The sequence below is a fragment of the Macrobrachium rosenbergii genome, chromosome 54, assembly GCF_040412425.1.
Source record: "Macrobrachium rosenbergii isolate ZJJX-2024 chromosome 54, ASM4041242v1, whole genome shotgun sequence".
NCBI lineage: Eukaryota > Metazoa > Arthropoda > Malacostraca > Decapoda > Palaemonidae > Macrobrachium > Macrobrachium rosenbergii.
Window position 1 is genome coordinate 22,341,600 of NC_089794.1, and position 26,003 is coordinate 22,367,602.

Genomic DNA, 26,003 nt, shown 5'->3' on the forward strand with positions numbered 1-26,003 from the left:
TATCTCCTTGCTGGTAACCCCTGTAGGGAGCTAGGGCCATCAGTACACCTAACGTGGTGCACTGTAGGCATTACTTAAGGTTCTTTGCACCGTCCCTTGGGCCCTTTCATTCCTTGTATTGTACCTCCATTCATATTCTCTTTCTTCCATACTTTCCACCCTTCTAACAATTGTTTCATAGCGCAACTGCAAGGTTTTCCTCCTGTTGCACCTGTAAAACCTCCTTTACTCTCAATTTTCCTTTCAGCACTGAATGACCTCGTAGGTCCTAGTGCTTGACATCGGGCCTAAATCTTATATTCCAATTCCTTGCTGGTATAATCATTAAGAAGCCAAGATTGGGAGCCCTCTCTTTATCAGAGGAAATTTTATCAGTCTTTCTCAAGGAAAAAGGATAGACGAGGTCAGGTGGCTGTACGAGTCCAATCATCGCGAGGCAGCTGAAAGGTGAAGATGCTCTGGTACAAGTTATCTGTTATTTTTGGTCTGTGTGCCTCTTTGCAAGGTAAGGTTAAAATCCTGTTTTTTTTTTTTTTATTAATAAAAGAATTTTTGCTTGGTAAGGTCAAGCATCCGTATGTTAATGAATTTTAGAAAATGTGTTTGGATTTGGGAAATTATTTTTCAGCCTTGCTATGTATTCGTGTTAATTGAAGTTGTTGGCTTAAATGCAGTATGAAAATGTTCTTTTTATTAATTTTTAGTACTTGTATATGTGGGTTTTTTATCATTTTTAAAAATATCAGCATATATATAACTGTGGCTTTTGCAAGTATTTTCTCTAGTATCATATGTTTATCAGTTATATATATACATATAATTGTAATAATTCCAGTGACCTATCAGTTTCTCAATTTCTTAATATTCTTGTATAAAAGCCTTGAAATCAGAAAGGAAACTGAGTGAAGAAATTCCCTGTCTCAGGTGGGTAAGAACACTTATATCAGTTACAAATGAAGAGTAATAATCTTATTCAGCGAGTATATTCACACATGGTAAACATTTGCGGTTCATCAGTTAAACAGTGGAGATTATTTTCATTCCCGTGTGAAATTGGAAGGATGAAGTGATTACAGAAAGGTAATTTGCGTGTACTTAGTTACTGTTATTATAATTCCAAAGCTCAAGTATTTATATGGAACTCAAAAATCCTTCACAAATACTTTTGTGAAACCACTAAAATAAATCAAATTAGCACTTTTTTTTCTAATTCAGTAAATCATAAATACTCTGGAATGACAACCCTTTATTGGGTGTCTTGTAATCACCTACAGCTATTAGTAACTCCTGAAATCGCTTACGTTAGCACTCAAGATACTACACCCTAGCAAATAGGTACCACCTCAGTATTGCACCGGTATATATCAACTCTCTGGTGTGTACTTTGGTGGCAAGATGCCAAGTAACCTGAATGAATGACTGCGTCATTGTCAGGTCAGTGTGTTGGTAATGATCCACATATTTTTTCTCATTGAAAGCAGGCTTCCCATCAGAGCACCCTTCTTCTCCATCTTACGATTTCACCGGGATAGTTGGCGGGAATGAGACTTATAAAGGGCAGTTTCCCTATCAGGTAAGGAAACATAGAAAGAACTCTAATTCTAAGCGTTGAAACTTCACCGCTGGAAGGTATCTTGTCTTGACTACCCTTGGGAAACCAGTCTAGATATCCTCTTTACAATATAACAGACAAATAAAACTGCAAAATTCAGTGTTTACCTTTTAGTAAAATGGATCATCACTTAAGAATGAATTAACCCAGCAGTGAGTCACAAAACTTGTTTTCCAGGGTGCAAAGGTAATACAGTACTAGAAATCATTGCAGTGAGTATGAACATATTTAAAAACATATTTTCCTCAAACTGAATGTTATAGTGAATGGCAATTAGGCAATGCAACAAATTTTTATGACCCCTGAATACTGTGATGGCGATAGTCAATGCAACAACATTCTTATGGCCTCTTAATACTGTGACTATCTCATTCTTCATGAAGATATTTTCAAATTCCGCAGGTCAGCTTTCAGGAGAGACTATTAGGGGTTTTTGTCCACTTCTGTGGTGGCGTTATCATCTCTCCCAACTTCGTCGTAACAGCGGCCCACTGCGTCCTAGGAGCCGACTATACATCGCCTCAAGGTCTGAGGGTATGTTGAAAACTGGTTTTTTTTTTATCGAAGTAGGATGCTCATGTATCAGACACCACCCTACTGACGAACATTCAACTTACAAGCATTCAGAGATACACACAAACGTGATCACAAATTAAAATTGTGCTCAGAGCACTCCCCTTTGCCACCCAACAGTTCAAATTTTGTTTTGCGTGCCTATTCTGTACATACGATACTGTAAGTACAGTGTATTGTGCTTTAGGATGAAAAAAACATACAGTACATTGATTTTATATCATACACTGCTTAAATAGGTATGAAGAGTACAGTAACCAATTTACAAACAATTCAACATACAAACAGCTGTCAGGAACGTAACGCGTTTGTAAGAAGGATGGTGTGTGTCTATGAAGCAGGAAGAAACAGTGAAGTATTATGGGGTAAGACAAAATCCTTGCTGCTCCTCAAACACAGGAAAAGGCTCTACTCAGACAAAATTGAGAAGCAAACTTTTTGCCACACCCCAAGAGAGAAATTGAGGCGCCAACTCCTCATTCTTCCTCCAAGGGAAAATTGAGGAACAAGATCTGTATTACTCAGGTGTCAACTTTTTGTCCTCTTTAGGATAAATAAGGAGCAGACTTTTCAGTCTTCCTTAGGAGGAAAACAGGAGCAAACTCCTCCTCAGGAAAACTAAGAGGAATCTTCCCCCCTTCTTCATACCAAAATCGAACAAAAAGTTTCCCCTAAATGCAAAACGTCTCACTCTCTCCGTTAGTTCATCTGTACTGGCACCCTCCTGTCTTATGACGTATTCTTAATACTGTATCCAAATTTAAGTGTAAGGCACTGAACACATGCAGTTGTATATTAAGTGCAGAAAATCAGTTTCAATCTGGCATCACAACTTTGCTAAGGACTTCTTACCGTTGTTCCAGGTAGTTGCAGGTGAATATGACCTGAATCACGCCGACGGTGATGAACAAAAAGTTCACATCAACTTCATCATCCAACATCCATTCTTCGATGAGTGAGTTTGCTTATTTTGTTGTTTTTGTATATTTCCGTCAACTATTTCTTTACTACATAACTTGCATAGAGTGAAAAAATTTTTTTATATTAATTTTGCTTGACAGATAATAAAGGGATAGGTAAAAGGTAAAATTATTCTGTTCCTAATTTTTTTTTTTTCTCTTGGCGAAAAATAACACAATTCCTTTCCTGGATGTGTTGATATTTAGGAATATCAAAAACTACAAGTTCACAATACGTAGACAACCCACCTCTCCATTATCTTCCAAGTTTTATAATTATTTCAGTAAAGGTTAGGCTACTAAGCAACTTATTTTTATACACACTAAGTATTTGTTCCCTGAATATTAGGACAGCAAATTTAAAATAATATGTGAGACAATCTTACCCAAAATACCTAGACTACATCACTCAGAAAGCTTTTCATAGAGGGCTTTCTTTCTTCCCCATAATGGGAGGCCAAAAGAAACGTACAGTGCAACAATAATTTAAAACTTTGATACCTAGAAAGCACCAACAATAGATAAGGTATGCACATCAAGATTCTGCCATTTTTAATCAAAAGTAAGACCGTACACTGTATAAACTGGGATGCGTCATTAAGCCCTTCCAGAAGTATGTCTTTCATAGGTAAAATATCTGAAGCAGCTTTAATCAAGGAGGCAAACAATACAAAACAACATTCACTTGTAGCACCCCAAAACTTACTGCAAGTTCACGTGACCTAAAACTACCTTGCTATTATGATGATGATCTTTATCAGAATCATTTTCTGCATCAGTACAGACCACCTTTTTTTGCTTTTCAGAATTACTCTGGAGAACGACATTGCCTTGTTGCGACTTGAAACGCCTTTAGTTTTCAACGAATACGTCGCTGCGCTCGAACTTCCAGAGCAGGAACAGGACTTCACCTCAGGTACACTGTTAACTTCAATCTCAGTAACTTAAAAACTTGCAAGATATAGGAATCAACCAACTTTTCCAACTGTCTACTTTAGTTCTACCTCTAACTGTCCAGATTTCTTTTAGTGTGCATGTGTGTGTGCGTGTTTTCCTGTTAGTGTCCCTCCTAATCTCAGATAGTATTTTAGGATAAGGTTCACAGCCATGTTACCTAAGCTTAGGTAAGGTTAGTACTGTAATTCCAGAAGTCATTACCAATTCAGTACTGCCTCCATCAGCTAAGTCTTGTACCACAATTTCCACTGCCTTGCAGAAATGTGTGTAGTAACAGGCTGGGGCTCAACTCATGAAGGAGGTGGGGTGTCACACATTATGAGGTACACCGAAATCCCAGTCATCAGCGACCAGCATTGTCGGGATTTTTACATCTTGGACGAAATCTTTGATTCGATGGTCTGTGCTGGGTGAGTGGTAATGTTCTACCTTCCAATATTTGGCCTTACATTGGTTGGTAATTTTTGGCCCTGAAATTATCACATTGGATTTCATTTGTAAGTTTTTCTTAGACATCTTAAGAAATTCTAAGTTGGCCGACACCAAAATTTTTCAAGATGAATGACATGTTACAAAACAACGGAAAATCTCGAGTAAGATGGGTGTGCAATAACCAAGATATTAAACCTAATATCATTTGAGAGTCTCTAGTCAGTCACAAAGAAATACTGTATGGTGAAATATAGGGAATATGCCTTGAGGCATACAGGTGCCATATGAAGGCGGGAGCAAGAATAAGTTGAGGCTTGTTTTGGCGTCTTGAACGTAATCCACCTCTTATCTTCCTCAAAGATATGACGAAGGACACAAAGGATCCTGTAAAGGAGATTCAGGAGGTCCCTTAGCTTGTGGGTCTTACCTGACTGGCCTCGTGTCGTGGGCCTATGGATGTGCGAGACCGAATCTGCCGAGTGTCTTCACCGAGGTCCCTCATTTCGTGGACTGGATCAGGTCTCACCTCTGAGACAGTATCTGAGACATACTTTCAGGGCATTTCATGGACTTTTTATTCAACAGAAAGTTTTGTAAAAATAATTTTTCTTTGTTTCAAAAATGTCCTTCAAATATTATTGCATAAAACATTCCTTAAGGGGGCATTGTGCCAACGACAATTGGGCTTAGATACAAACGAGTCATGCAGTTTATTTTTTGGGAACTATACATGTACTGTAGCCAGAAATAAAATACAGGTATTTCAAAAACTTGTACATCTTTTAGAATGCTTTAAGAATTTGTTTTTCCAACTTTGATTTCATAAAAAAAAAAAATTTTTTTAATCCTTCTTCACCATAATGATTTATGTTAACATCACCATAACATATCATAAGTGGGTTTGAATCCCACCACAGGGAGTAGGTTTTCTTTATATGTTGTCTGCCTGGATCTAAGTCTTATAATGATGAGCTTAATCAAAAGGTAGTAGGTTGGCCAAGGCATCAGCTGACCATTTAAGGTCCCTTCTAAGGCTGGCCCAGTACAGTCTGTTGTTGGGGTCCCTATCTGGTCATAGGCTTTTCCTATGCCTGCAACATCTCAGAACAGTCTGGCATATTCATTACATCTCTCACTGTTGACATGCACTTGATAACATAGAACACCCTACACTTCTTAACCTGTTCAACCTGTCCTTTCTTGTTGTGTAGAAGACTCATTAGCCTGGTAGGCATCTCTTGTAAAAATGGCAGCAGTTCAGGAAGCTGACTGCAAGGCTTATCTCATTTTCACTGGTGAATACAATGCTCACCACACTGAATGGCTGAGCTCACTTACTGCCACAGATAATTGCAGTGTTGCTGCTCTAAATTTCCTTATTTTTGGTTGTGAGCATTAATAAATGAACCCACGCACCAACTTGGCAATCTGCATCTTAGCTTTTCAAGACAGGTGTGTTTGAAATTCAGGCCAATTGGGATGGTATTCACCCTGAACTTACTGAGATCTGGTGGGCAGTATTTATAGAAGTCTGAATATTACTGAGTGTTTAAATAATCACCAAAAAGCTTCATCTTCGAGATTAGTCATGGTTTAATGCTGCTTGTAAGCTTGCCTGCATACAACACAGCAAGCTTATCATTTATGGAGGAAAACTAGTCAGACTTTTTGAGTTAAAGTATAATTGGGTCTATATACTTACAAAAAAATGTTTAAAATATCTTCAGCGTGGATAAGAACACACTCAAGAAGGGAGGAGTGCTCTCTAAACTTTCTATCAATTTATCATTGTCTTCAAAATTTTACTTCTACCATTGGAAAGTTTAATATCGACAAAAATATAAAAAAAAAACTTGACAAAGACTTCTAAGCAGTACAACGATACGCATTCTTGGTGGCCTCTCTCTGCTCGACGTAAACAGTGCAGTTGGGAGGTCGAGTAATGATAGTCGACTTCTCCCAGGTGACTGGATCTTCTGTCAGTTTCCAGGAGAACCGATGGACCAGGTTGGTGAAGAAGAGAAACAGTTCGATTCTGGCCAGGGATTCTCCTAAACACACGCGCTTTCCTGAAAGATTGTTTTTGTGGGTTTTCATTCATGTATGCTTATCGAATTCTTATTTAAAGCAGAATTTGATTTGAATTCTCAGGTTTGTACATTAGTCCTTTTTAATATAAGAAAAATAATAAGACAAGGCATACTTAGTGCATGTATCATTTCACCATTAGTAAATTGACTTTTCATTAACTATTCACTGCCCTCACTGAACTCAGCTTGGAAAATCTTGCTGAAATTGCTTTTTTTGTGTTAACTTCTTTAAGAAACGGCACAAATGGTAGGGATTGCCTTGATCAATCAAGCTTCCTTGGAACAGATCATACATATAAATAAAAAATATAAAAACAGGGAAGGGTGAAAATACAATTAAAATTTATTAAAGGCAATATCAAATAGAATTTACACATAAAAAAGTTTGATAAGTAATAAACAAGATTTAAAGCATACTAATAACAGTACATTCCCAATCTATTAGTTGGTAATTGCCAAGAAATATCAGGCAAATACTCATAGTCATTTTTTGAAACTGACAGTAAATATCTATAATCGATATCTCTCAAGGTAACTGCGATTGGTGGAAGCTCCCTGACTCTCTTGAGCCATTGGCTAAAGTGGTATCAAACATGGATATTTACTGTCAGCTCCAGAAGCACAGACTGTAGTAGTTCTGAACTGCGCACTACACAAAATGAGAGAGGAAGAGCCTAAGAGGGAAAACTATTGTTCAGGAGGTAAAAGAGCTTACAGTAAATATTTATTCACTGTAATTAGAGAGGCTATATTGTGGCAACTAACAGTTTTTGTTTCGGCTTCAGTTTTCTTGTATGAGCATGTTTTTTGGCATCCCTACAAGTCTTGGCCCCTACCCTCATACCAAATAGCCATGACTGGCGGTGAAACTGATGTCCTGTGCATCTGTGCTTGCGCGACCTTAACCAAGCGGATTCGGTTTAGTATCAGTATGAAAAATAATGTCTATCTGGTGCAGAAATCTGGTCGCGTGATGCTAACAGACGTCATAAGACAGGCTTGCATGACAGTGCCTTCACTCTGCAGGGAACTTACCATGTCCAAAGGGCATGAATGCCTCAGGCTTGTGAGGTTTGCCGTCACTGGTGAGAAAGTGCTCCGGGTAGAACTTGTCAGGGTGTTTCCAGTACTTTGGGTCTCTCATGCTGCTAGACAGGTGAAACATCACTTGGGTTCCTCATATAGGAGAAAGGAGAATTATGTTCTGAGTCACTGGTTCCAAAGAATTCTTAGAGAAGTGACCTCTCTTTGCAATATTTGGCTTTTTACAGCCTGTCTCAGTTCTTATTCACAAACTTGTTCCTAGAATTCTTGTAAGAGCATTCAATAAAATGAACACCTCTATTATAGAGACTTAACTACATATATATATATTATATATATATATATATATTGAATAATGAATCCTCTAAAAACTGTCTTTGACTCTTAATAGCATTCAAAAATCTCCATGATAGCCAAAGAAACGCATTAACATCACACAGCTCCACCTACCTTTCAGAAGTTTGTAACCTGCTATGGTGGTATCAGCTGTCGTTTCGTGGGGTATGGCAAATGGCACAAGGTCTGCTAGTCTCTGGACTTCGTATATGGCAGCTGTTGTGTATGGCACCCTGTAAATATGATAATCAGGGCTGTATGGTATGTTACGGAGGCAGGTGGAAAGAGTAAAGCAATAGATCATTTTAACAAATTGGCCAAAAATTGCCAGTAGATGGTAACCCCCACAACACCCAATGAATTTTATGCTCTGATCCCTAAATAAATGGCCAGTGAATTCTGTGGGTTTTATCCTGTATTTACATATGCTTTATGCATGTATGTCTGTCTGTATACATACATACATACATACAAATAAACACCCACACACCCCGTCACATTCTGTTTGGCTAATCATCATGCTCAACATCCCACATCACTGGTCGATAAAGACCAAAAACCTTCCTCAAAAAATCTCGCTTACTTATCAATGTGACCGAGATTTGGTATATCATCCGTGCCTATGACTCGATCAAGCTCCTCCTGGATGGCAAGTTGTACCTCGGGGTTAGAGGCCAAGAAGTAAATGGACCACCACAGAGTTGAGGCCGTTGTCTCGCTCCCTGCTATGAAAAGTTCCAGAATGTTGGCTTTGAGATGATTCACTGAAAACAGGAAGAATTCGGTGGAGGTGAGCCGATGATGCAGTGGAAACTTACTCAAAATTCAACATTCTGTGAGTCCCAGGGTGAGTCCACACTACAGTAAAAACATGTCTTAAACACACGTCATTTAACTTGCTGCTTACACATCACAAACAGGTTGATAAACAAGTTAATGACCGCAAGTGGAGAATGAACTTTTAGGCTAATGCTGGATAATCATACATAACACTGGTTAGGACTACCAACAGGTTGTTGACTTGTGTTCAACTTGTTTGTGATATGTTGCAGGTATGTGTTTATAACACTTTACTGTACTGCAGATGTACCCACAGTTATTACTGAAATGCATGCCAAGAAACTTTCCTGCCTCATTATCATTACCTGTATTCAACCTGTTAGTAATATGTTGCAGTAATGTGTTTATGACATTTTACTGTAGCGTGAACACGCTCAGTTATTTGCAAAAAAGGACAAATACTAAATTGCGATAGGAAACTTTCCGGCCTCAGTACTTACTGTGGAGGGGCGTCTCCTTGTTTTGCAAGGCACATTCCTTCATCTCCCTCAGATACACCCCAATGTAGCTGCCGTTGTCCTCTGCTTCTTCTGTGTCTGCTTCGTATATAGTCATTTGCTCCTGAAGGTGAGGATACAGTTAAGTTGATTTGAGGTTTGCCGAACACTCATGCCTAGACCTACCTGATGAAGAAACCTGCTCTTCAAAGGTAATTTTATTAACTATATATATCTTTACCTTTAAAAGGAGCGGCTCCGGCATTTGTTACCCTTCTGGTTCTCAGTTGTGACCCACAACTTTCGACCAGCGCAGGTAAACACAGACCCAGGGAATTCTAAGAGAACATGCCTATATCATTCAACCTACTTGCGATCTGAACCCAAGGCCCCCCTCTCTGGCAAGGCAAGTGTCCTAACCACTCAATTAGGAGGGGACAAATGTATATACAGTATAATAAAATATCAAGCTACTAATTACCTAAAGCCAAAGGTTTATGTGTCAGCCAATGCTGACTGGTTATTTGAAGCTTAATGTTTAAGAGTGTAATTAATGTCATTTGATATTAATGCACAAACTTTGTTCACTAGTCACTATCTCATTTCTTCAATCACAACATTGACGACTGAGTTAACACATGTTAATAACTCACAATATTCATTCTAGACTCACAACATTCATTCTTAAATCACAACCTTTCATACTAACAACATTGGGAGTGAACTCGCAACTGTTTTTCTTAATTCACAACCTTTATTCTTAACTCACAACCGTTATTCTTAGCTCACAGCCTTTCCTACTGACAACAGTTAATGTTAATAACAACTTTTCTTAATTCACAACCTTTCTTACTAACATTTGGTATTAACCACAAGAATATTCTTAACTCACAACCTTTATTCTTAACTCACAACCTTACAACCTTTATTCTTAACTCACAACCTTTCCTATTATCAACATTTGGGATTAAATCACAACCTTTCCTTTTAGCAGCATTTGGGATTTACTCACAACCTTTATTCTCAACTTACAACCTTTGATATTACCTCAAAACCTTTACTATCAGTCTCAATAAGAAGAACTGATAAATGAAATAATAACTTGTCCTACTGACCTCGATAAAGTGCAGCAAATCTTTCATGTAGCCATCGACCTTCTTGAAGATTTCGAGGTTTGGAAAGAGTTTCTTGACGATTCTGAAACTGAAAGGAAGATTTTGCATATGTATGTGTTTATATATATATATACATATATACAGGCAGTCCCCGGTTTACGACGGGTCCGGCTTACGACGTTCCGAGGTTACAACGCTTTTCAGATATATTGATCAGAAATTATATCCCGGTTTATGACACATGTTCCAGGGTTATGACGTGTCGTATGCTGATCCGACGGAAGAAATATGGCTCCAAAACGGGAGAATTATCAAAATTTGGAGATTTTTTTTATGAAAAACTCAATAAAAATGCACTTTTCATCGTTTTCAATACACCCAGAGCATTAAAAGTAAGGTTTTCTTAGGATCTTTTACAATTTTCGATGATTTTTTGGTCTACGACGATTTTCGGCTTACAACGATTTTCGGCTTACAACGCGGCGTAAGAACGGAACCCCTGTCATAAACCGGGGACTGCCTGTATATATATATATATACACACACAGTATATATGTATAACTTTTGCCAGTCTGTGTATTGCAATGGCCACAATGACCTTTTAATCTTCCCATTTTGCATTTTTCTGGATTCAACTGGGCGGTGCAGCTTATTACCACTGGCCTCAGTTTTGGAAATGTATATACACAGTGCTACCCCACTTTTTCATGCTTCACTTCTCCGTGCTTCATTTTGTCACGGATTTTTGTGGAACATAGCTTTCACTTTTCCGCAGGAATTTTCACCAATCCACGAATTTTTTCTATGCACTGTACCTCTAAAATTATCACCATGGAATGAGCTTAACAGCTACGGTAGTACGGTATAAGTACACTGTAAATCATTTTTATCATAAAAATCTGTATTTAGTCACAAACACAGAATGATAAAATACAATAATTAGTGAATAAACAGTGTTGCTCTTTGAAAAAGAGTGAATTAATTATAATTTTAATTGTTTTTACCAATGTAAAAAGAAAACAGAACAACTTCAGTACTATGAGAGAAAACTTCGTTAGTTGTCAAACATTCTGTAAGACAGGTTTATTTAATTTGTATTAAACATTTTATAGATATTTTGCCATGTTTACATTAATATTAATATTTTAAAATTGGTAAATCACTGTTAAAAGCGTGTTTAGAGGCATATATACTTGAGCATAACAATTGTAAAAGGGTAATCTTAAGATGACTCTGGGTGTTTTGGGATGATGGTTTGAGGGGTATTTTTGTTTGAACTGATAGTAAATTGTTTTAGTATGATAATTCAAGGTATATTTTTGTTTGAACTATTAAATTAGACAGTTATAAGCATTTTAGTTAAAGGGTACAGGGTATTTGGCAGTTATAAGCATTTTTAGAGGGGATTTTTGCAATTCTGCAGTGGGTTCTGGAACCTATCCCCACAAAAAAAGTGGGGAGCACTGTGTGTATATATATATATATATATATATATATATATATATATATATATATATATATATATATATATATATATATATATATACAGGTATATGTATACTGTATACAGATATTCACTCTGACCTTTCAGTTTACCCATTTAACATTTTTCTTAATTGCATTAGATGTTGCAGTTGGTTACCACTGTTCTCAGTTTTGGAACCTGAGGAGCAGGTGAACAGGAGTAAACGAAAGGCATACATACAGTTTGGAGCACGAGGCACGCTGTAGGATAATGACTCTCCTCTTACCTGAGAGCCAGGTTGAAGGGATCAAAAGTCTGCAGCATCTTGTTCACTTTGTCGGCCAGTTCGTGCAGCCTCTTATCTCCGTGGGAGAACCTCTTGCCCATCACCATGGCCCAGATGACGTTGATGATGCTGGTGTTGAACAGCAGCTGAGGAGGATTGAGACTTATTGTACAATTGCTTGTACAAGAGAAGTAGATTTCTACTTCACAGCAAGACTGACTCCTAGACTCTTGGTTGACAGGCAAAATTGTTACCAACTGAGCCATAAATGCAAAATCAATGGCTGTTGGAAACTTACTGATAAAGCATGACAACAGAGGTGCCATGGGATTTGGCAGGATTTGCCAAAAACAATTACAACTTACTTGAGTTTGAGTATATGTACTGTATTTGTATATTTTGCCCCTGTGACATGTGTATTAGCTTGGATGGTAAAAAAACTGAAGGAAAAATACAAGAACAAAAATGTTAAGAAAACAAAAGAAAAAGCAAATGGTTTGAAGGAATTGCCAAGTCAGTTGACTCTAGATTCTAGATTTCACAAAAGAACACAGGAGCAGGTGGAAAATTCCCAAGGCCAATTAACTTAACTGACAGTCTCTTACTCCGACAGGAACCTTCTCCTTCTGTTTACTAGCCAGGTACTGCCCCAGCTCCACCAGCTCGCTCTGCATTATGGGCTCTAGGCTGTGCTTCCCGAAGCCTTGATCCTTAAGGGCACGCAGCGTGAAGCGTCTCTGGTTCTTCCATACATCCCCGCTGGTGCCTAAAATGCCTGTTGGAAGACGAAAGTGTCTCTATGTACACATACAAGCACTTGGATATACATATTCAGGGTAGTATGAGCAAAATCAATCCTCACATTTGGCAGAACTCTGTCACTACAGTATAGGGACAACAAGGAACTCTGCTGCATCTTTGGTTTTCTTCTAATATTGCATCAATCATCATGCTGAAAAAAATGAAGAATGCCTAGGGATTCTCCTTTGCTGATGAAAAGACCGTTTTCTACACTTACCTGGGGGCTCCTCATTGCCACTGAATGATCTACATTCTGTACTTACCTAGGCGATCCTCTTTGCTGCTCAGTGGTCTACTTTTTGCCCTTACCCAGGGACTCCTCTTTGCCTTGAATGTCCTACCTTCTTCCCTTAATATAGAGGCTCCTAACTGCCACTGAATGGACTCTGTTCTGTCTTTACTCACAGACTGCTCTTTTCAGCTGAGTGGACTACTTTCTGCATTTAATCAGGGTTCCTCTTTGCTACTAAATGGATTATCTCTCTCTACTTATCCAGAAGGTCATTGCCACTGAATAAACTACACTCTGCACTTACCAAGGGCTCCTCTTTGCCACTGAATAAGCTACACTCTGCACTTACCAAGGGCTTCTCTTTGCCACTGAATAAGCTACACTCTGCACTTACCAAGGGCTCCTCTTTGCCAATGAATGGAGTACACTACATTTACCCAGGGGCTCCTCTTTGCCACTGAATGGACAGCTTTCTACAGTTACAACTTACCCAGGGGATCCTCTTTGCCACTGATGATCACGTTTCTGGACTTGAACAGGTACATGTCGATCCGCCCCTGGAAGTCCGGGTTGTTAAAGGCCTCCCGCATGAGGGTGGGATTGTAAATGACAATTCCCCTGTTGGACAGAAAGTTAATTATGCAGATTTTTGCATGTAATTCTTATTCTAATTACAAATCTGGCTATTGTGTCTGAGAATTGTAACAATGCTCACTGTATTCAGCATGAAACATGACATTTAAACCCATTTTAAAAGTTTCAGTATAAATTTTTTAAAAACTGATTTAATAAAACTATACAGTTGCAGAAATAAAACTCCAGTATTTTAGATTCACATTTCATACAGTACTTTAAGACACAAATTATTATTTTTCACACATTTACACCAAAAAGACCATATCAGAATCACATTATCACACCTGGGTTCGTTATCAGAAATACTGTAATGAGAAAATACGACAAGTACAGCTTACATTTATTGGGAAAAGTTAGGTTGAAAGATCTACTAAATAAAAATCCTCTTGATGAGTTTAATGTGGAATTACCTTCATAGATCTTTTATTAGGGTCCATTTCTGATGACCTAAGTCTATTTAGTCACAAACTGAGGGGGCTGTTTTGCACAATGAATTTCAGAATTTTTGGCTGACTTTACTCAATAAATAATACCAATCCCAAAATACAAATTACTTGATCATAAGTCCTGTTGAAAGAAAGCGATTTAATGCTGAAATACTTGTGTGAAAAATATGCCTGTGACTTTGGAAAAGTAAGATAAGGTCTCCCAGATTAGGACCACGAGATAAGGTTAATCATAGGCTCCCACTAGTTCAAGAAACCCATGATCTGAGGGCAAAAACTATAAGATAATACTACAAGACCAAAGTTCTTCACCACTGAAATATTGTGAAGCATATCGTTATTACTAATAATAATAATAATTGGCTAAATCTGCGAGACAAAGAAAATATAACGAAATTAAGAGCTAAACACCTACACAGGCCTAAACAACATCTACAATACACATTTAAAATCCAGTGGCAGAAACATTATAGCAAATAGCAGGATACCTTACCACTTCCGGACTGGGTTAATGCTGACGACATCTCCATATTTCTCACGAAGGTTCATCAATCCTTCTTTGGGGTTAGGTAGGAGGGAGAACAGGCTCCCTACCAATGGCAAGGACAAGGGCCCTGCAAGGTGAAAGCATATTATAGGGTCATTGACCTTGTTGGTAATGGTATCCCACGAGAAAACGAGAGAAGAGGAATCGTCAACATGGTTGTTTACATTATGGCGCTTCTTCTTCTTTCGTTTTCTCGTCAGACGCCGTTGCCAATAACCCTACAATCTTTCTATTAAAATGTCTCATGTTTACAGGCTTCCTGGAAATAGGATGTACATTATAAAGAAAACAGATGAGAAGCAGCTGGATTAAATGGATTTTAAAATGACAAAACGAAATCAAGGAACAAATATGTACACAGATTCGTGGACATTTGGAAATGAATAGGGAAACTGAAAAGCATGACACGCTGCTTCTAAGTAGAATCACAGCCTCTAATGAAATACATCCTCACAGTAAAAAGTTTCAACTGAAGTACAGCCATACAATAAAAAGTTTCAAAGTCTTGTAGAACCTGACTCTAGTAAAACCTCCCTAACAAATTTACAATAATTAGCTGGAAACAACACCGGCATGTTCGTGATACAATTAGAACTACAGTAATACCTTGGTTGCATCAGCTATATGATCAACATTTCTGCTGTTGGTACAATACCATACGATTATTAGTGAATTTTTTCTCTCAAAAACCACTAAACTTTGCTTGTTCCAGTCATTTGGTCTGGGATTTTCGTTAGGCCTAGTTGAAAAGTGATACCCTACTGCCACTGAATTCTTTGTATCGTGAATTATTACTTACGATCTTACCTGGAGGATAGCCAGGGGGTCTAGCCGCAGCTCTGTAGAAAATGAAAGCTATTAGAGTCAACACCAACACCACAGTGGTCCACATCTTCGCTCTGCAAGAAGGCAAAAAAAAAAAAATGACAATAATAGTTGACAAGGAAAGTAGAGGTCGTTTCATTGCTGTTGACTCAAAATTTAAAGGAGAAGCTAACATAAAAGTCTATTATAAAATATGTCTCTCTGATTAACTTGGACTGTCGTCGGCCTAATAAGGTCAGAAAGCTGATAGTTCGAATATCAGTAAGATTTGAACTGTCATAATAATAATAATAATAATATTTTTATTATTATTATTATTATTACTATTATTATTATTAGTATTATTATTATTATTAGTTGTTGTTGTTGTTGTGCATAGAATCTCGCCTTATAAGGGTGACAATTGGGTCAATGTAAAATCAAAGAAGGTGGACAGCTAAATGGGAAGGGACTAAAAGGGAATGAAATGGAAAATAAAAGGCAGAGAGTAGAACATCCCCCCTACCCAATATAGAACCCTCCCCCTCCCCTTCCTCTTCCCCTTTCAAAAGACAGGTTTTAGTACTATCATTCTGGATCTTACATCGCAATCATCAGTTATGAATATGGTTGATGTTACATGAGTTATCTATTGAATTCATTTAATTAGGTAAAATGTACTTTCTGTGTCAAAAAGCTATTGAGTTCACTTAATTAGATAAAATGTACTTTGTGTCAAAAAGCTAAGTGTCTATTGGAAATACAAAGCTCTTCAAATCAATAAAACAAAAAACTGTTAATCAGATAGCAACAAGATACGAAAAGTTATTTAAGCGAGCACTCTTCTTATCACGATAAACAATGGCTTCCAGTTTTCATTGCCAACAACCTTGGGGTACACACGAAGAGCAACGGACATTGTGACTCCGTCTCTTTTGTCATTTGGCGTAAGGTCGAGAATGCCTCATTCAGTGCGTTCTGGGGGAAAAGATTAGTTGTGTAGCAAAATACGAATCAGCTCGAAGCCGATGCGTTAGTATTCGTTGGCCTTCAAATGTCTTGTTTGTTCTTGCACTGGCCTCGTGTCAGCACGATTAGCAAGAGAGGAGAGAGCTGCACTGATATGGGAAAGCCTAACGAGAATCTTAACGAAAAGATAGTACTACACGGATACAGTAAAGGTTAACGAGAATCACGACAAAAATATAGTACTACACGGATACAGTAAAGGTTAACGAGAATCACGACAAAAATATAGTACTACATGGATACAGTAAAGGTTAACGAGAATCTTAAAGGAAAGATAGTACTACACGGATACAGCAAAGCCTAACGAGAATCTTAACGGAAAGATAGTACTACACAGATAAAGCAAAGCCTAACGAGATTCTTAACGGAAAGATAGTACTACACAGATACAGCCAAGCCTAACGAGAATCTTAACAAAACGATAGTACTACACCGATACAGCAAAGCCTAACGAGAATCTTAACGGAAGGATAGTACTACACCGACACAGCAAAGCCTAACGAGAATCTTAACGAAAAAGATAGTACTACACAGATACAGCAAAGCCTAGCGGGAACCTTAACGAAAAAGATAGTACTACACAGACACAGCAAAGCCTAACGAGAATCTTAACGGAAAGATAGTACGAAAAAGATAGTACTACACAGATACAGCAAAGCCTAACATGAATCCTAACGAGGAATTACAAAGAGGGCACAACACAAAGAGAAGAGATCTGATACACATTAATGAGGCCTCCGTTAACCATATGCCCGTTTTTGGGCTGCTAATCCCGAATGTGGTTGCAAAAGCATCATATATTTCAGTTTGGTTGCAAAGAGAGAATTGCAATTGTAGAAAAGTTCCCACAAAATACAAAGCTATGGCTTTGTACGGGTTTTGGCTAAAATAAGGGTGTGGTCTTCAAAATGAGTACTCATTAATTTAAAATAAAATTTCGTGACTTACAGGTATTCAAGGAGAAATTTAACGGTCATATATATTCAGAAATAACGGCGAATTATGATCATGGAGAAAATAAATTTCTCATTAAAATTATAAACAAACAAACAACAGCCTTTCTCCTTCCCATATTTATCCAGTGTCATTTTTTATGAGCAACGACCTTTTAAAAGGGAGCAGTCCTAAAGTCCGTTCCCAGCCCTGACCCGAGGAATATATGAGGAAGGAAACGCTCCAATTATAAGTAAATAAATCGGATTTGATCAGCCATTTAATCAAGTTCGCTGTTTCCCCATGGAAATCTTATGCCTTACGGTCAATACTGAAATAACTTCACTGTTCTATCTCACCTATGCTTTCGTATCTGCAACATTAATCAACGAGAGAGAGAGAGAGAGAGAGAGAGAGAGTGATAACAAACTAGTTGTATCCGGAAGGACACTCGGGATGTTAACAAAATAGGGCGTAGCCATAAACCCACGCACTCTGGTCACGAAGTAAAATGACAATCTTTTTTCGGACCCGTAGCTAGGATGCTGGTTCCTCACAGGCACTGAGAATCCTTCTGAGGGACTCGTCATTTTCTTTTCCTTCGAAGCACTTCTATATATTTAAACTTAATAAGATTCTATTTCCTTATATGCTGCCAACTTTAGCCGGAGAATCCACAGCTAAAGGTCGAATGCTAGACTTGCGCACTTTCTGTGTGCATAATTTGGTTGGTTTTCGATGCATTTGGCCTTATACCATTGCCTTTTTCAGCCCTTAGTGATTAAAAGCAGGTGTTTAATTTTAAAGGAGTCTTGGTAGACCTTTATTAGAAAAACAATCTATAAGATCGCTAGGTCTACTTACTCTGTGAAGGACGCCTATGACACGAGACGGTCACTTACACTAGCACCAGCATGAGACTGAGAATCTCAGTCTGATATTAGGGCTAAAACTCCATGCGGACGTTCAAGGGTGTCTTCATCCTCAAGGCCGAGTGTATGCCGAGCTAAATTGAGCTCTAATGTCCCTCAACGGATGGGCATTTTGGCCCGGAAGGGGGTTGGTCCCACTAAGTACAATTCATTTGGGTAGTGAGAGAGTTACCAGTGCGTATGTTTTTTTTACGTATGTTTGTTTTTACTAAGTTTTTAGTTCTGTGTTGTCTTATTATCAACGGTTTGTGGCATTGTTATCGTTTTTGGTTTATAAAGTTTCAAAGCGGATACACTTTAAAATAAAATCTTAAATAAAAAAAAGAATAACTTGAGTTCGGCATGATAAGTTACGCCGTTTAAAAAAAAAGAAACATGAAAAGTTTCTCCTTATATCTTTTGATTATTTAATTCTTCCCAGCAAATGCAACAAGATATAAGATTTAATTTTGCTTAATGCGGAACAAACTCCATGACTTGTCGAAATGCTGACCAAGGACAATTGGCCTTTAGAGTCTATAAAGTGTTGTTTTCATTTAGTAGGAAACAAATCCTTGCCGCCATTAAACTAGTGCTTAGTCGTATTTGCGGTATATATTTTTTTTCATTTATTATCTTCACAGTGGCGCGTTGTGTACTTATAATTACAGGAATGGGTACAGGAATGCAAGTGAAAATATAATAAGGTAAGTAAAGCACACACAGTTTTAATTTTACGTATTTTTGTGCTAGGCCTAGTCACAGAAATGTTTTGGTAGCCGTAAATAGGTTTAGGCACGTAGGCCTATATGTCGTGTATTTTCAGCATGTTATTGTAGCCCGTATTGCAGGGGTGACTTCAGTTTTGAAATCAAAACGTCATTATTTATGTATATGCCACAACATAAGGGGGAAAAGGCTCTTGTTCTTATCGAAGAAAAATCATAGCAGGAAGTAAACCTATAAGATACTATAGTTGCTCAACGAGGCAAGAGTCTTTTGCAACATGTTACTGTAATGCGTATGGACATTTGCAGTATTTTGCCAGTCATTGAGCATGCTTTGCAGCAGGTAGCCCTTTAGGATACTGTCAGCGCCATTGGTTTTTCGGTTTTAGACTTGTGAAGACGGCTTTAGAGTTATTTAACAAAATGCTTTTTATCAAATGTGATTTCTCGGCCTAATTCCCCAAACGTCGCAGCCAGTGAGAGTGTTTCAGGACTTCTTGAACAAGCTGTATAAAAAAATGGTAGATCTGTGTAATAGCAGGGGGTATTACTTTGGAAATTGATGTTTCCTATAGTATTTTGGTTGCTTATCTAGAATTTACCGCTCTTTTTGGTAGAATTAAGAGCTCCGCATGGGGTGTTACCTTGGAAATTGACTTTTTCTACAGTTAACCTGTAATTAACCTTATAACTTATGTTTTTGTATGTTGGCCATCCTGGAATACTATCGTGCATGTGCAGTGTTATAGGGGAACTTTTGGTAAAAAGTGGAGTTTCCTTCACCCGGGGGGTTCCAGGGGACGGAGCCCCCAACTAAGTAACACAGCCTACTAGATTAGGTTAGGTTAGGGTACGTTAAGTTAGTACGGTTCCTTTTATAATAGATTTCCTTAGCCAATCCCTTCTTGAACATATGGCTCCCTACTGACTGTTGTATTCGTGGAACCGTTCCATCTAGTTCTTGCGGAGCTGTTACTTAGAAATGCCAAATGTATATAAAGATTTCTTTTATTCAGTTCAAAGTAGACAAAAGGTAGTAGTATTTTTTATGTGTAGCAAATCCTGGGTTTAATTGATGTTTGCATCAAACAGTATGTCTTGTTAGAGTGGTTATAGCAGAGAAATGAGGTTAGGTAGCCTAGGCTAGGCCTGTGCCCTCAAAGTACTCATTTGGTAAGGTGCTATATCATTTAAACCTTACTGTAAGTACAGTCTAATTTCGAATATACGAAAATTATTTATTCCCGGAAAAAGTTATTGAATTATCATGTCAGGGAAGAAATGGCCAATAAGACTGGTAACAACAAGGAAAAGAATCTTGGCCAAGTAAATGCTAGGCCTATGCCAATTGATTCGGCAAGTGTTTTGATTGAATTTTCCTTATTTCATTGCTTTGTTGGATTCCCTTTATGGTCTGTTCAAATTTGTATTCCATCCATGTCTATGGCATCAGATTTCTTTGATGCATTGACTCTGAATTGCAATTCATTTTATCTGTTTCAGCAATTTTAGCATAGGCATGGTACCTCTGCTGTTGTATCCAATACTGTTGACAAACAGGAATGCTGGGAAAAAAATTGCAGTGTTACTGCAATAAAAAAAATCAACTTTGCACGTGCAAGCTCTCCTGAATCCCTGTAGGAGGGTAATGCCATCAGTGCACCTCATGCAGTGCGCTGTAGGCATTACGTAAGGTTTTTTGCTGTGTCCCTTCGGTCCCTAACTGCAGCCCTTTTCATTCCATTTACTGTATCTCCGTTCATATTTTCTTTCATCTTATTTTCCACTTTCTCCTAACAATTTTCTCTTTCAAGCCTTTTTACTCTCTGTTTCCCTTTCAGCACTGAATGACCGCATAGATCCCAGTGCTTGGCCTTTCCCCTGAATCTTATATTCCATTCCAAGGTCTCCTGATTGTAGGACTGAAGAATAAGCAGATGGATGCAGCTTTTCCATTCTCTATTGGGAAATGTTTTAGCACAAATAATGGTCCTTTCGCAATGATTCCAAGTCTATTCTAGTCCTGTTTAAAGGAATACTGTACAGTTTCTTGGTAGCCAGCCTCTCTGACATAGTACAGTATTCAGTTGTAATAACACTGCATTCAGAGTGTATAAGCAATCACTAATATACCTTCTACAGGCTAAGTCTATATTAATATAAGTGCATGTGTCTTTCAAGACTTAAGAAGCCCATAATTAGGTGCCAAAAAAAATCACTACAGTATACTCATAAAACCCAATTCTTCCACCACTCAGAATATGCAAGTCAAAAAGATTATTCTTATACCTCAAGTCGTTACATTATTTCTGAGTCTTCACACCACATTTTCCACTCATGAAACCATTTGAGTTTGAAAAAAGGACCAAAAGTCACGGTCTTTGCTATTGGTTTGTGTAATCTACTCTTGGTTTTAAAGCCTAAAGGTCATTGGGAAGTAAACACAAGGTTTTTAACCAAAGATCAAAAAGCCCTTTTGTACCATTTTCCTTTCTTGGTACTTTCGTGGAGGATTGGCGTGAGAGATCCCCTCATGATAAAGTGCAGAGAACCTTGCAGGACCAAGACTATTCCTTCACAGTGTTGCTTCCTAGGCTGCAACAACGGTTGCAGCAGCTACCATACTGCTCTCAGAGTTGTTACTGTAAAACATCACAGCCATCTTGTTTCCATTACTTGTAACCTGCATTTTGGCCGCCGTCCCACAATTAGCACTAGTGGTTGCTGTAGGGTAAGAAGAGTCTCCGTCTGGGTTGTTGAGGACACCCTCTGTACCACAGGTCGTCACCGACAACTTTGAGGACGTCAGCTGTATTCTCGTACCCGCTGGGGACTGTTGAAGGGGAAAACATAATGTTACACAGACATAGCCTATAGTTTGTACAGTAGAGAACATATCATGCCATTGTCAGACAGTGATGTTCTCCTTGACATATAAAACTCAAGGAATCCAGGGGTGAATAGGCCCACAGTTCAAACGAGTAACAGTTTGTGTACAGATATACCTTTGGACGGTGATGAATAATGGATTATGGAAAGAGATATTCTTAGATTTTCACCTACCCCAATCCACCATTCACAAGCCTTGCTTGTCCAGGCGTTGTTATTGGCAGTGGGAGCTGTTAGCGTAGCACTGCCGCCACTTGTGAGGGTGATGACCTGGAATAGTCAAATAGTATATAAACATGGTACAGTATATCAGCATGGAAAACTATATATACATCGTCATCTCCTCCAATGATGGCCACCACACCCTTATGGGGATGCTGGATATGGGGTGGACATGTCTTCTTTTAACCCCTTGGAGAACAGTATGTGATAGCGGCAGCTGTGGGTCTCCTGTGGTCATCAGAAGAATGAGAAGACAGACTTTTTTTGATAAGAACTAGAGACAGGAGGCAGAATTGAGCTTAGTTGAGATTTCTGAAAGGCGAGGCACAGGAAAGACACGGATGGCCGAATAGCACAGACGCTCTTTGTGTCACGTGTTGTTGGAGGCAGTCGTGATGGTGATTTGATAGAGGGTTGTACATCCATTAACAATCTCGCTCTCAACAGGAAATTCAATATGGGTCAAACTCGAGTGATTTTCCTTTACCTGGTGGCAGCTGGAGGTCATTTTTGTAATGGTCAGGTTAAAACCAGCTGCGTTGTTGGCGGCGTTGCTCAAGAATGTACCAACAGCGTTGTACGAGGGAAGCATTATATCTCCTGTCTGGGTATTGCAGAGTCTGTTGATAGAAATAATAATGATAAAAAGTTGCTGATAATTAAAGTAGAAATAACTTAGGTAGTACAGTATCAGTATCGGTCTACTACCGCTGTATCTATATTTCAGAGTAGCACAGAATCACAAGCATTGCTCATATAACAATAGTAAGTAATAAGCACAGTGGAACTTGGATTTGTTCCTGTTTCTACTGCTTCCTCTGTGAGAAGTAATAAAGCTAACAGTGATAAACACACCCTCAGTCCACTAATTAAGGCTAAAAGGAATATAGATTTAAGGAAAGCAAATGTAATTCCTTGTCAAAACTGGTGTTGAAGTTCAGAGCGTCTGTTGTACAGCAATATAAAAGTAAGTGAATGCATCCAGTACAGACACCACCCTACTTACGAACGAGTTCCATTCTGGGTGGCCATTTGTATGCTGAATTGTTTGTAAATTGGTTATTGTACTCTTCATGCCTATTTAAGTTTAGTATGATGTAAAGTCAATACAATACAGTACATTTTTCATCCTAAAACGCAATACACTGCACATACAGTACTGACTGTACGTACAGAATAGGCTCGCAAAACGAAAGGGTGGCAAAGGGGAGCGCTCCGAACACAATTTTAATATGCAATCCCATTTGTTTGTAAGTTGAATGTTCGTAAGTAGGGTGGTGTCTAGACATGTGGTTCTTATGCTGAAACCAACTTTTCAGTACTAATGCATCTAGATCATCTTAATCATTCCGATCAGTTAAGTCGAGACTGACCATGTGCTGGTATGGACTCATTTCTTGAGCAGCTATGAACTAACTTTTCATCTTTCCTGCTTTCTATAGTGTTCAAAGGAATTTTTGTGAATTGTGACTTGTAAATCAAGTAAGTGTTGTATGTTCAGTGCATTTTTCATCTTGTTTTTGTCAGTTCACCCAGTCAAAGTTAACCAACCTAACCTACTTAGCCAATCAAATATCATCCCATTGTAACCAAACCCGATCACCCAACGAACCTACAGTAACTTAACGTAACCTAACCTGAACTGCCTGACCAACCAACTAACATAACTCAGCACAGCATACCCTGGCTTAGCCTACCTCAACACAGGCCACCTTAACTTAACCTAAAGAGACTACGTATACGATAACTGTACTTACTGTGCTGCTCCAAAGTTGTAAGGTTTTGTGAAGGAGACATAATCACCGCACCCAGTTTCTAATGCAGAGCTGTTGACGGTGATTTTAGCCCATGCTGGCGCAGTCTGTTGAGTAGGTAGAGAGATATCTTTGATCAACTCTAGTCCGAATTCGGCATAAAATGTTGGTTGTGTTGCATTGTGGAATATGTTTTGTGGAGAACAAGATCAATGGTAAGACACTGCTAGTTGGTATACAGATACAACCATTAGGTAAATGCAGTCATGTATGATTGCACAGAGCAGGGATTTTATACAAACATTCAGATATACATGCGCATACATTACGAGAAGACACTTACGGTTGTTAAAGTGATAGAACAATTCGTAGCATCAGGATAATTGCTTTGTCCAAAGAGGGGAGAAGTCCATTTTAATGCAGTGGCATTAATCACTTGCTGAGTACAAGTAGGAGCTGAGGGGGAACTACTAGAAAGTAAAATGAGATTATTTAAACAAGCAACAATGTTTAACAAATCACTAGCGTGTAAAATGATCCTGAGAAAGCACTGTAACTTTGAGGATCACCAAGATGTAATGGAGGCAGAACAAGTCACAAAATATGGAATAAGGCCTCTTGACAGTAAATGTATTTGGAACAGTCCGCCCTGTGTCATGGACCTTAGAAAAGTAAGAAGTTTCTGAAATGAGCAACATGATTTGATTGATTGCTGGAAGGAAAAGTGAGAGTAAAACAAAGCACTTGGTAAATGGTTCTCTGACAGACAAGGTACTGTGGGATAAACCACATGATTTACCCGTTGGAAGATTAATTGGTCACACTTGAGAAAAGTTTATTTGTAGTTCTAAAACTTCCTCTAATGTGGCTTGCTGGATGGGCAAGTGAGTGAAAGAAATTCTGATTTTATCCCTCTGTTTCCCTTTAGGAGTAACTCTGTGACAAGAGGATTATATCACTTCAGTGCAAAACTGGAGATGAAATAACATTCTGATAACCTCGGAAAGTGCCAAGAAGTTGCAACATTTATCGTGGCCACATTCAGAGAGAAAGTGATAACTAGTTCAGCTACAAGAGTGGGACAGGAAGGCTCTATGCAGAGTGCTGATTCTGCCACGCTTCAATAATTGTATCATTTACTGAATTATCACTGACAGTTTCCTCCAAATGCCAGTTTTCCTGTATGAGAGATGAACCTAACCTCACTTTGCAGGAAGTAAGACCTGTTCACATTGGAGTACCAACACCAGAGAGTACCCATCTTGTCGGGTACAGTAAGAGACTCACTATGCTTGCTCCTGAGGAAAGTAAAGGAACTTGAATACCTTGTAAGGACTGGAGAATGAATGACATACTGGCTGGGTGTTTACTGGTTTATTGGTAGTTCCTTACTGAATCTAAATGTACAGAATCTGCGGAGATGTTACTGACGTGTGCGGACCGCAACGTAGCATCTACACACAGACAGAGCAAATCAGAGATAAAAGATTCAGACATCTGTGTTTGTCGGCAGACAAACAAATGGTGATATTGATAGACATAATAAACGTACAGTGTTAAAACATACATCGGTGGAAAGGCCAGGAAATTCTACATATGGCCAATTGCATGAGATTCGAGACAGATTAATGAATACAAGATTAATGATTACAATGCAGTAGCATAATATATGTGAAATGGCAAGACGTTTGTCGTCTTCACAAACAGAAACATACACACAGTTTGATACAGAAGATTCGTTGGAACATTATGAGTGAATGATTAGAATGCTTGCATGGCAATGCAAGTAGTGGTGATTGTACATAAATCAAGACAACAATGGTTAGGGAGAAACAAACGGAAATATTGTGTGGTTGAAGTCGCGTTCCGTCAGAGAAAGAAAACGAGATGCTCTTGTTTTGTCTTGTCCATTCCGATGGATGACG

At 38.4% G+C, this 26,003-nt stretch overlaps 4 protein-coding genes across 6 annotated transcripts in view; 1 reads left to right on the forward strand and 3 right to left on the reverse strand.

The window, feature by feature from the left end:
- The first annotated feature begins 316 nt into the window (after window positions 1-316).
- LOC136834868 (trypsin-1-like) lies at window positions 317-5,322 on the forward strand. 2 transcript variants are annotated; one of them, XM_067097670.1, is made up of 7 exons: window positions 317-505; window positions 1,479-1,573; window positions 2,015-2,146; window positions 3,049-3,140; window positions 3,951-4,060; window positions 4,361-4,511; window positions 4,894-5,322. In XM_067097670.1, the coding sequence occupies exons 1-7, from the start codon at window positions 454-456 to the stop codon at window positions 5,063-5,065; spliced, it is 804 nt and encodes a 267-aa protein (XP_066953771.1). In that variant the 5' UTR covers window positions 317-453; the 3' UTR covers window positions 5,066-5,322. The 2 variants fall into 2 exon arrangements, with proteins under 2 accessions (XP_066953771.1, XP_066953772.1); XM_067097671.1 differs by having other exon boundaries at window positions 319-505; window positions 1,482-1,573.
- Window positions 5,323-6,195: 873 nt separating this feature from the next.
- Window positions 6,196-18,561, reverse strand: LOC136834865 (cytochrome P450 2B1-like). The gene is made up of 12 exons (XM_067097665.1): window positions 18,439-18,561; window positions 15,616-15,707; window positions 14,755-14,875; window positions 13,670-13,797; window positions 12,752-12,921; window positions 12,147-12,292; window positions 10,396-10,483; window positions 9,284-9,404; window positions 8,587-8,767; window positions 8,118-8,236; window positions 7,659-7,799; window positions 6,196-6,602 (listed from the first exon to the last, which is right to left on the reverse strand). Exons 2-12 carry the CDS (start codon window positions 15,698-15,700, stop codon window positions 6,400-6,402), a joined length of 1,503 nt encoding a protein of 500 aa, XP_066953766.1. The 5' UTR covers window positions 15,701-15,707; window positions 18,439-18,561; the 3' UTR covers window positions 6,196-6,399.
- Window positions 18,562-21,803: 3,242 nt separating this feature from the next.
- Window positions 21,804-26,003, reverse strand: part of LOC136834601 (bone morphogenetic protein 1-like) — a 5,514-nt gene continuing 1,314 nt past the window's right edge. Inside the window, exons 2-6 of the mRNA XM_067097180.1 lie at window positions 24,422-24,548; window positions 24,082-24,185; window positions 22,812-22,944; window positions 22,277-22,372; window positions 21,804-22,046 (exon numbers count right to left, since the gene is read on the reverse strand). Of these exons, the coding sequence (XP_066953281.1) occupies window positions 21,804-22,046; window positions 22,277-22,372; window positions 22,812-22,944; window positions 24,082-24,185; window positions 24,422-24,548 (703 nt within the window). The remainder of the gene's footprint in view (window positions 22,047-22,276; window positions 22,373-22,811; window positions 22,945-24,081; window positions 24,186-24,421; window positions 24,549-26,003) is intronic.
- LOC136834523 (protein SpAN-like) overlaps window positions 25,444-26,003 on the reverse strand; it is a 12,864-nt gene continuing 12,304 nt past the window's right edge. For both annotated transcript variants that reach the window (XM_067097116.1, XM_067097115.1), the window contains one exon: window positions 25,444-26,003. This exon is cut by the window's right edge and continues 52 nt beyond it. The gene's annotated coding sequence lies outside the window, so the exon portion shown is untranslated.

Coding starts and splice junctions, on each gene's coding strand:
- LOC136834868 (XM_067097670.1), top strand. CDS start 454: ATGCTCTGGTACAAGTTATCTGTTATTTTTGGTCTGTGTGCCTCTTTG. Junction 1,574..2,014: donor AAGGGCAGTTTCCCTATCAG/GTAAGGAAACAT, acceptor CAAATTCCGCAG/GTCAGCTTTCAGGAGAGACT. Junction 4,512..4,893: donor GATTCGATGGTCTGTGCTGG/GTGAGTGGTAAT, acceptor TCTTCCTCAAAG/ATATGACGAAGGACACAAAG.
- LOC136834865 (XM_067097665.1), bottom strand. CDS start 15,700: ATGTGGACCACTGTGGTGTTGGTGTTGACTCTAATAGCTTTCATTTTC. Junction 8,768..9,283: donor CAAGGAGACGCCCCTCCACA/GTAAGTACTGAG, acceptor TCCTGTTTTCAG/TGAATCATCTCAAAGCCAAC. Junction 6,603..7,658: donor ATTCATGCCCTTTGGACATG/GTAAGTTCCCTG, acceptor ACAATCTTTCAG/GAAAGCGCGTGTGTTTAGGA.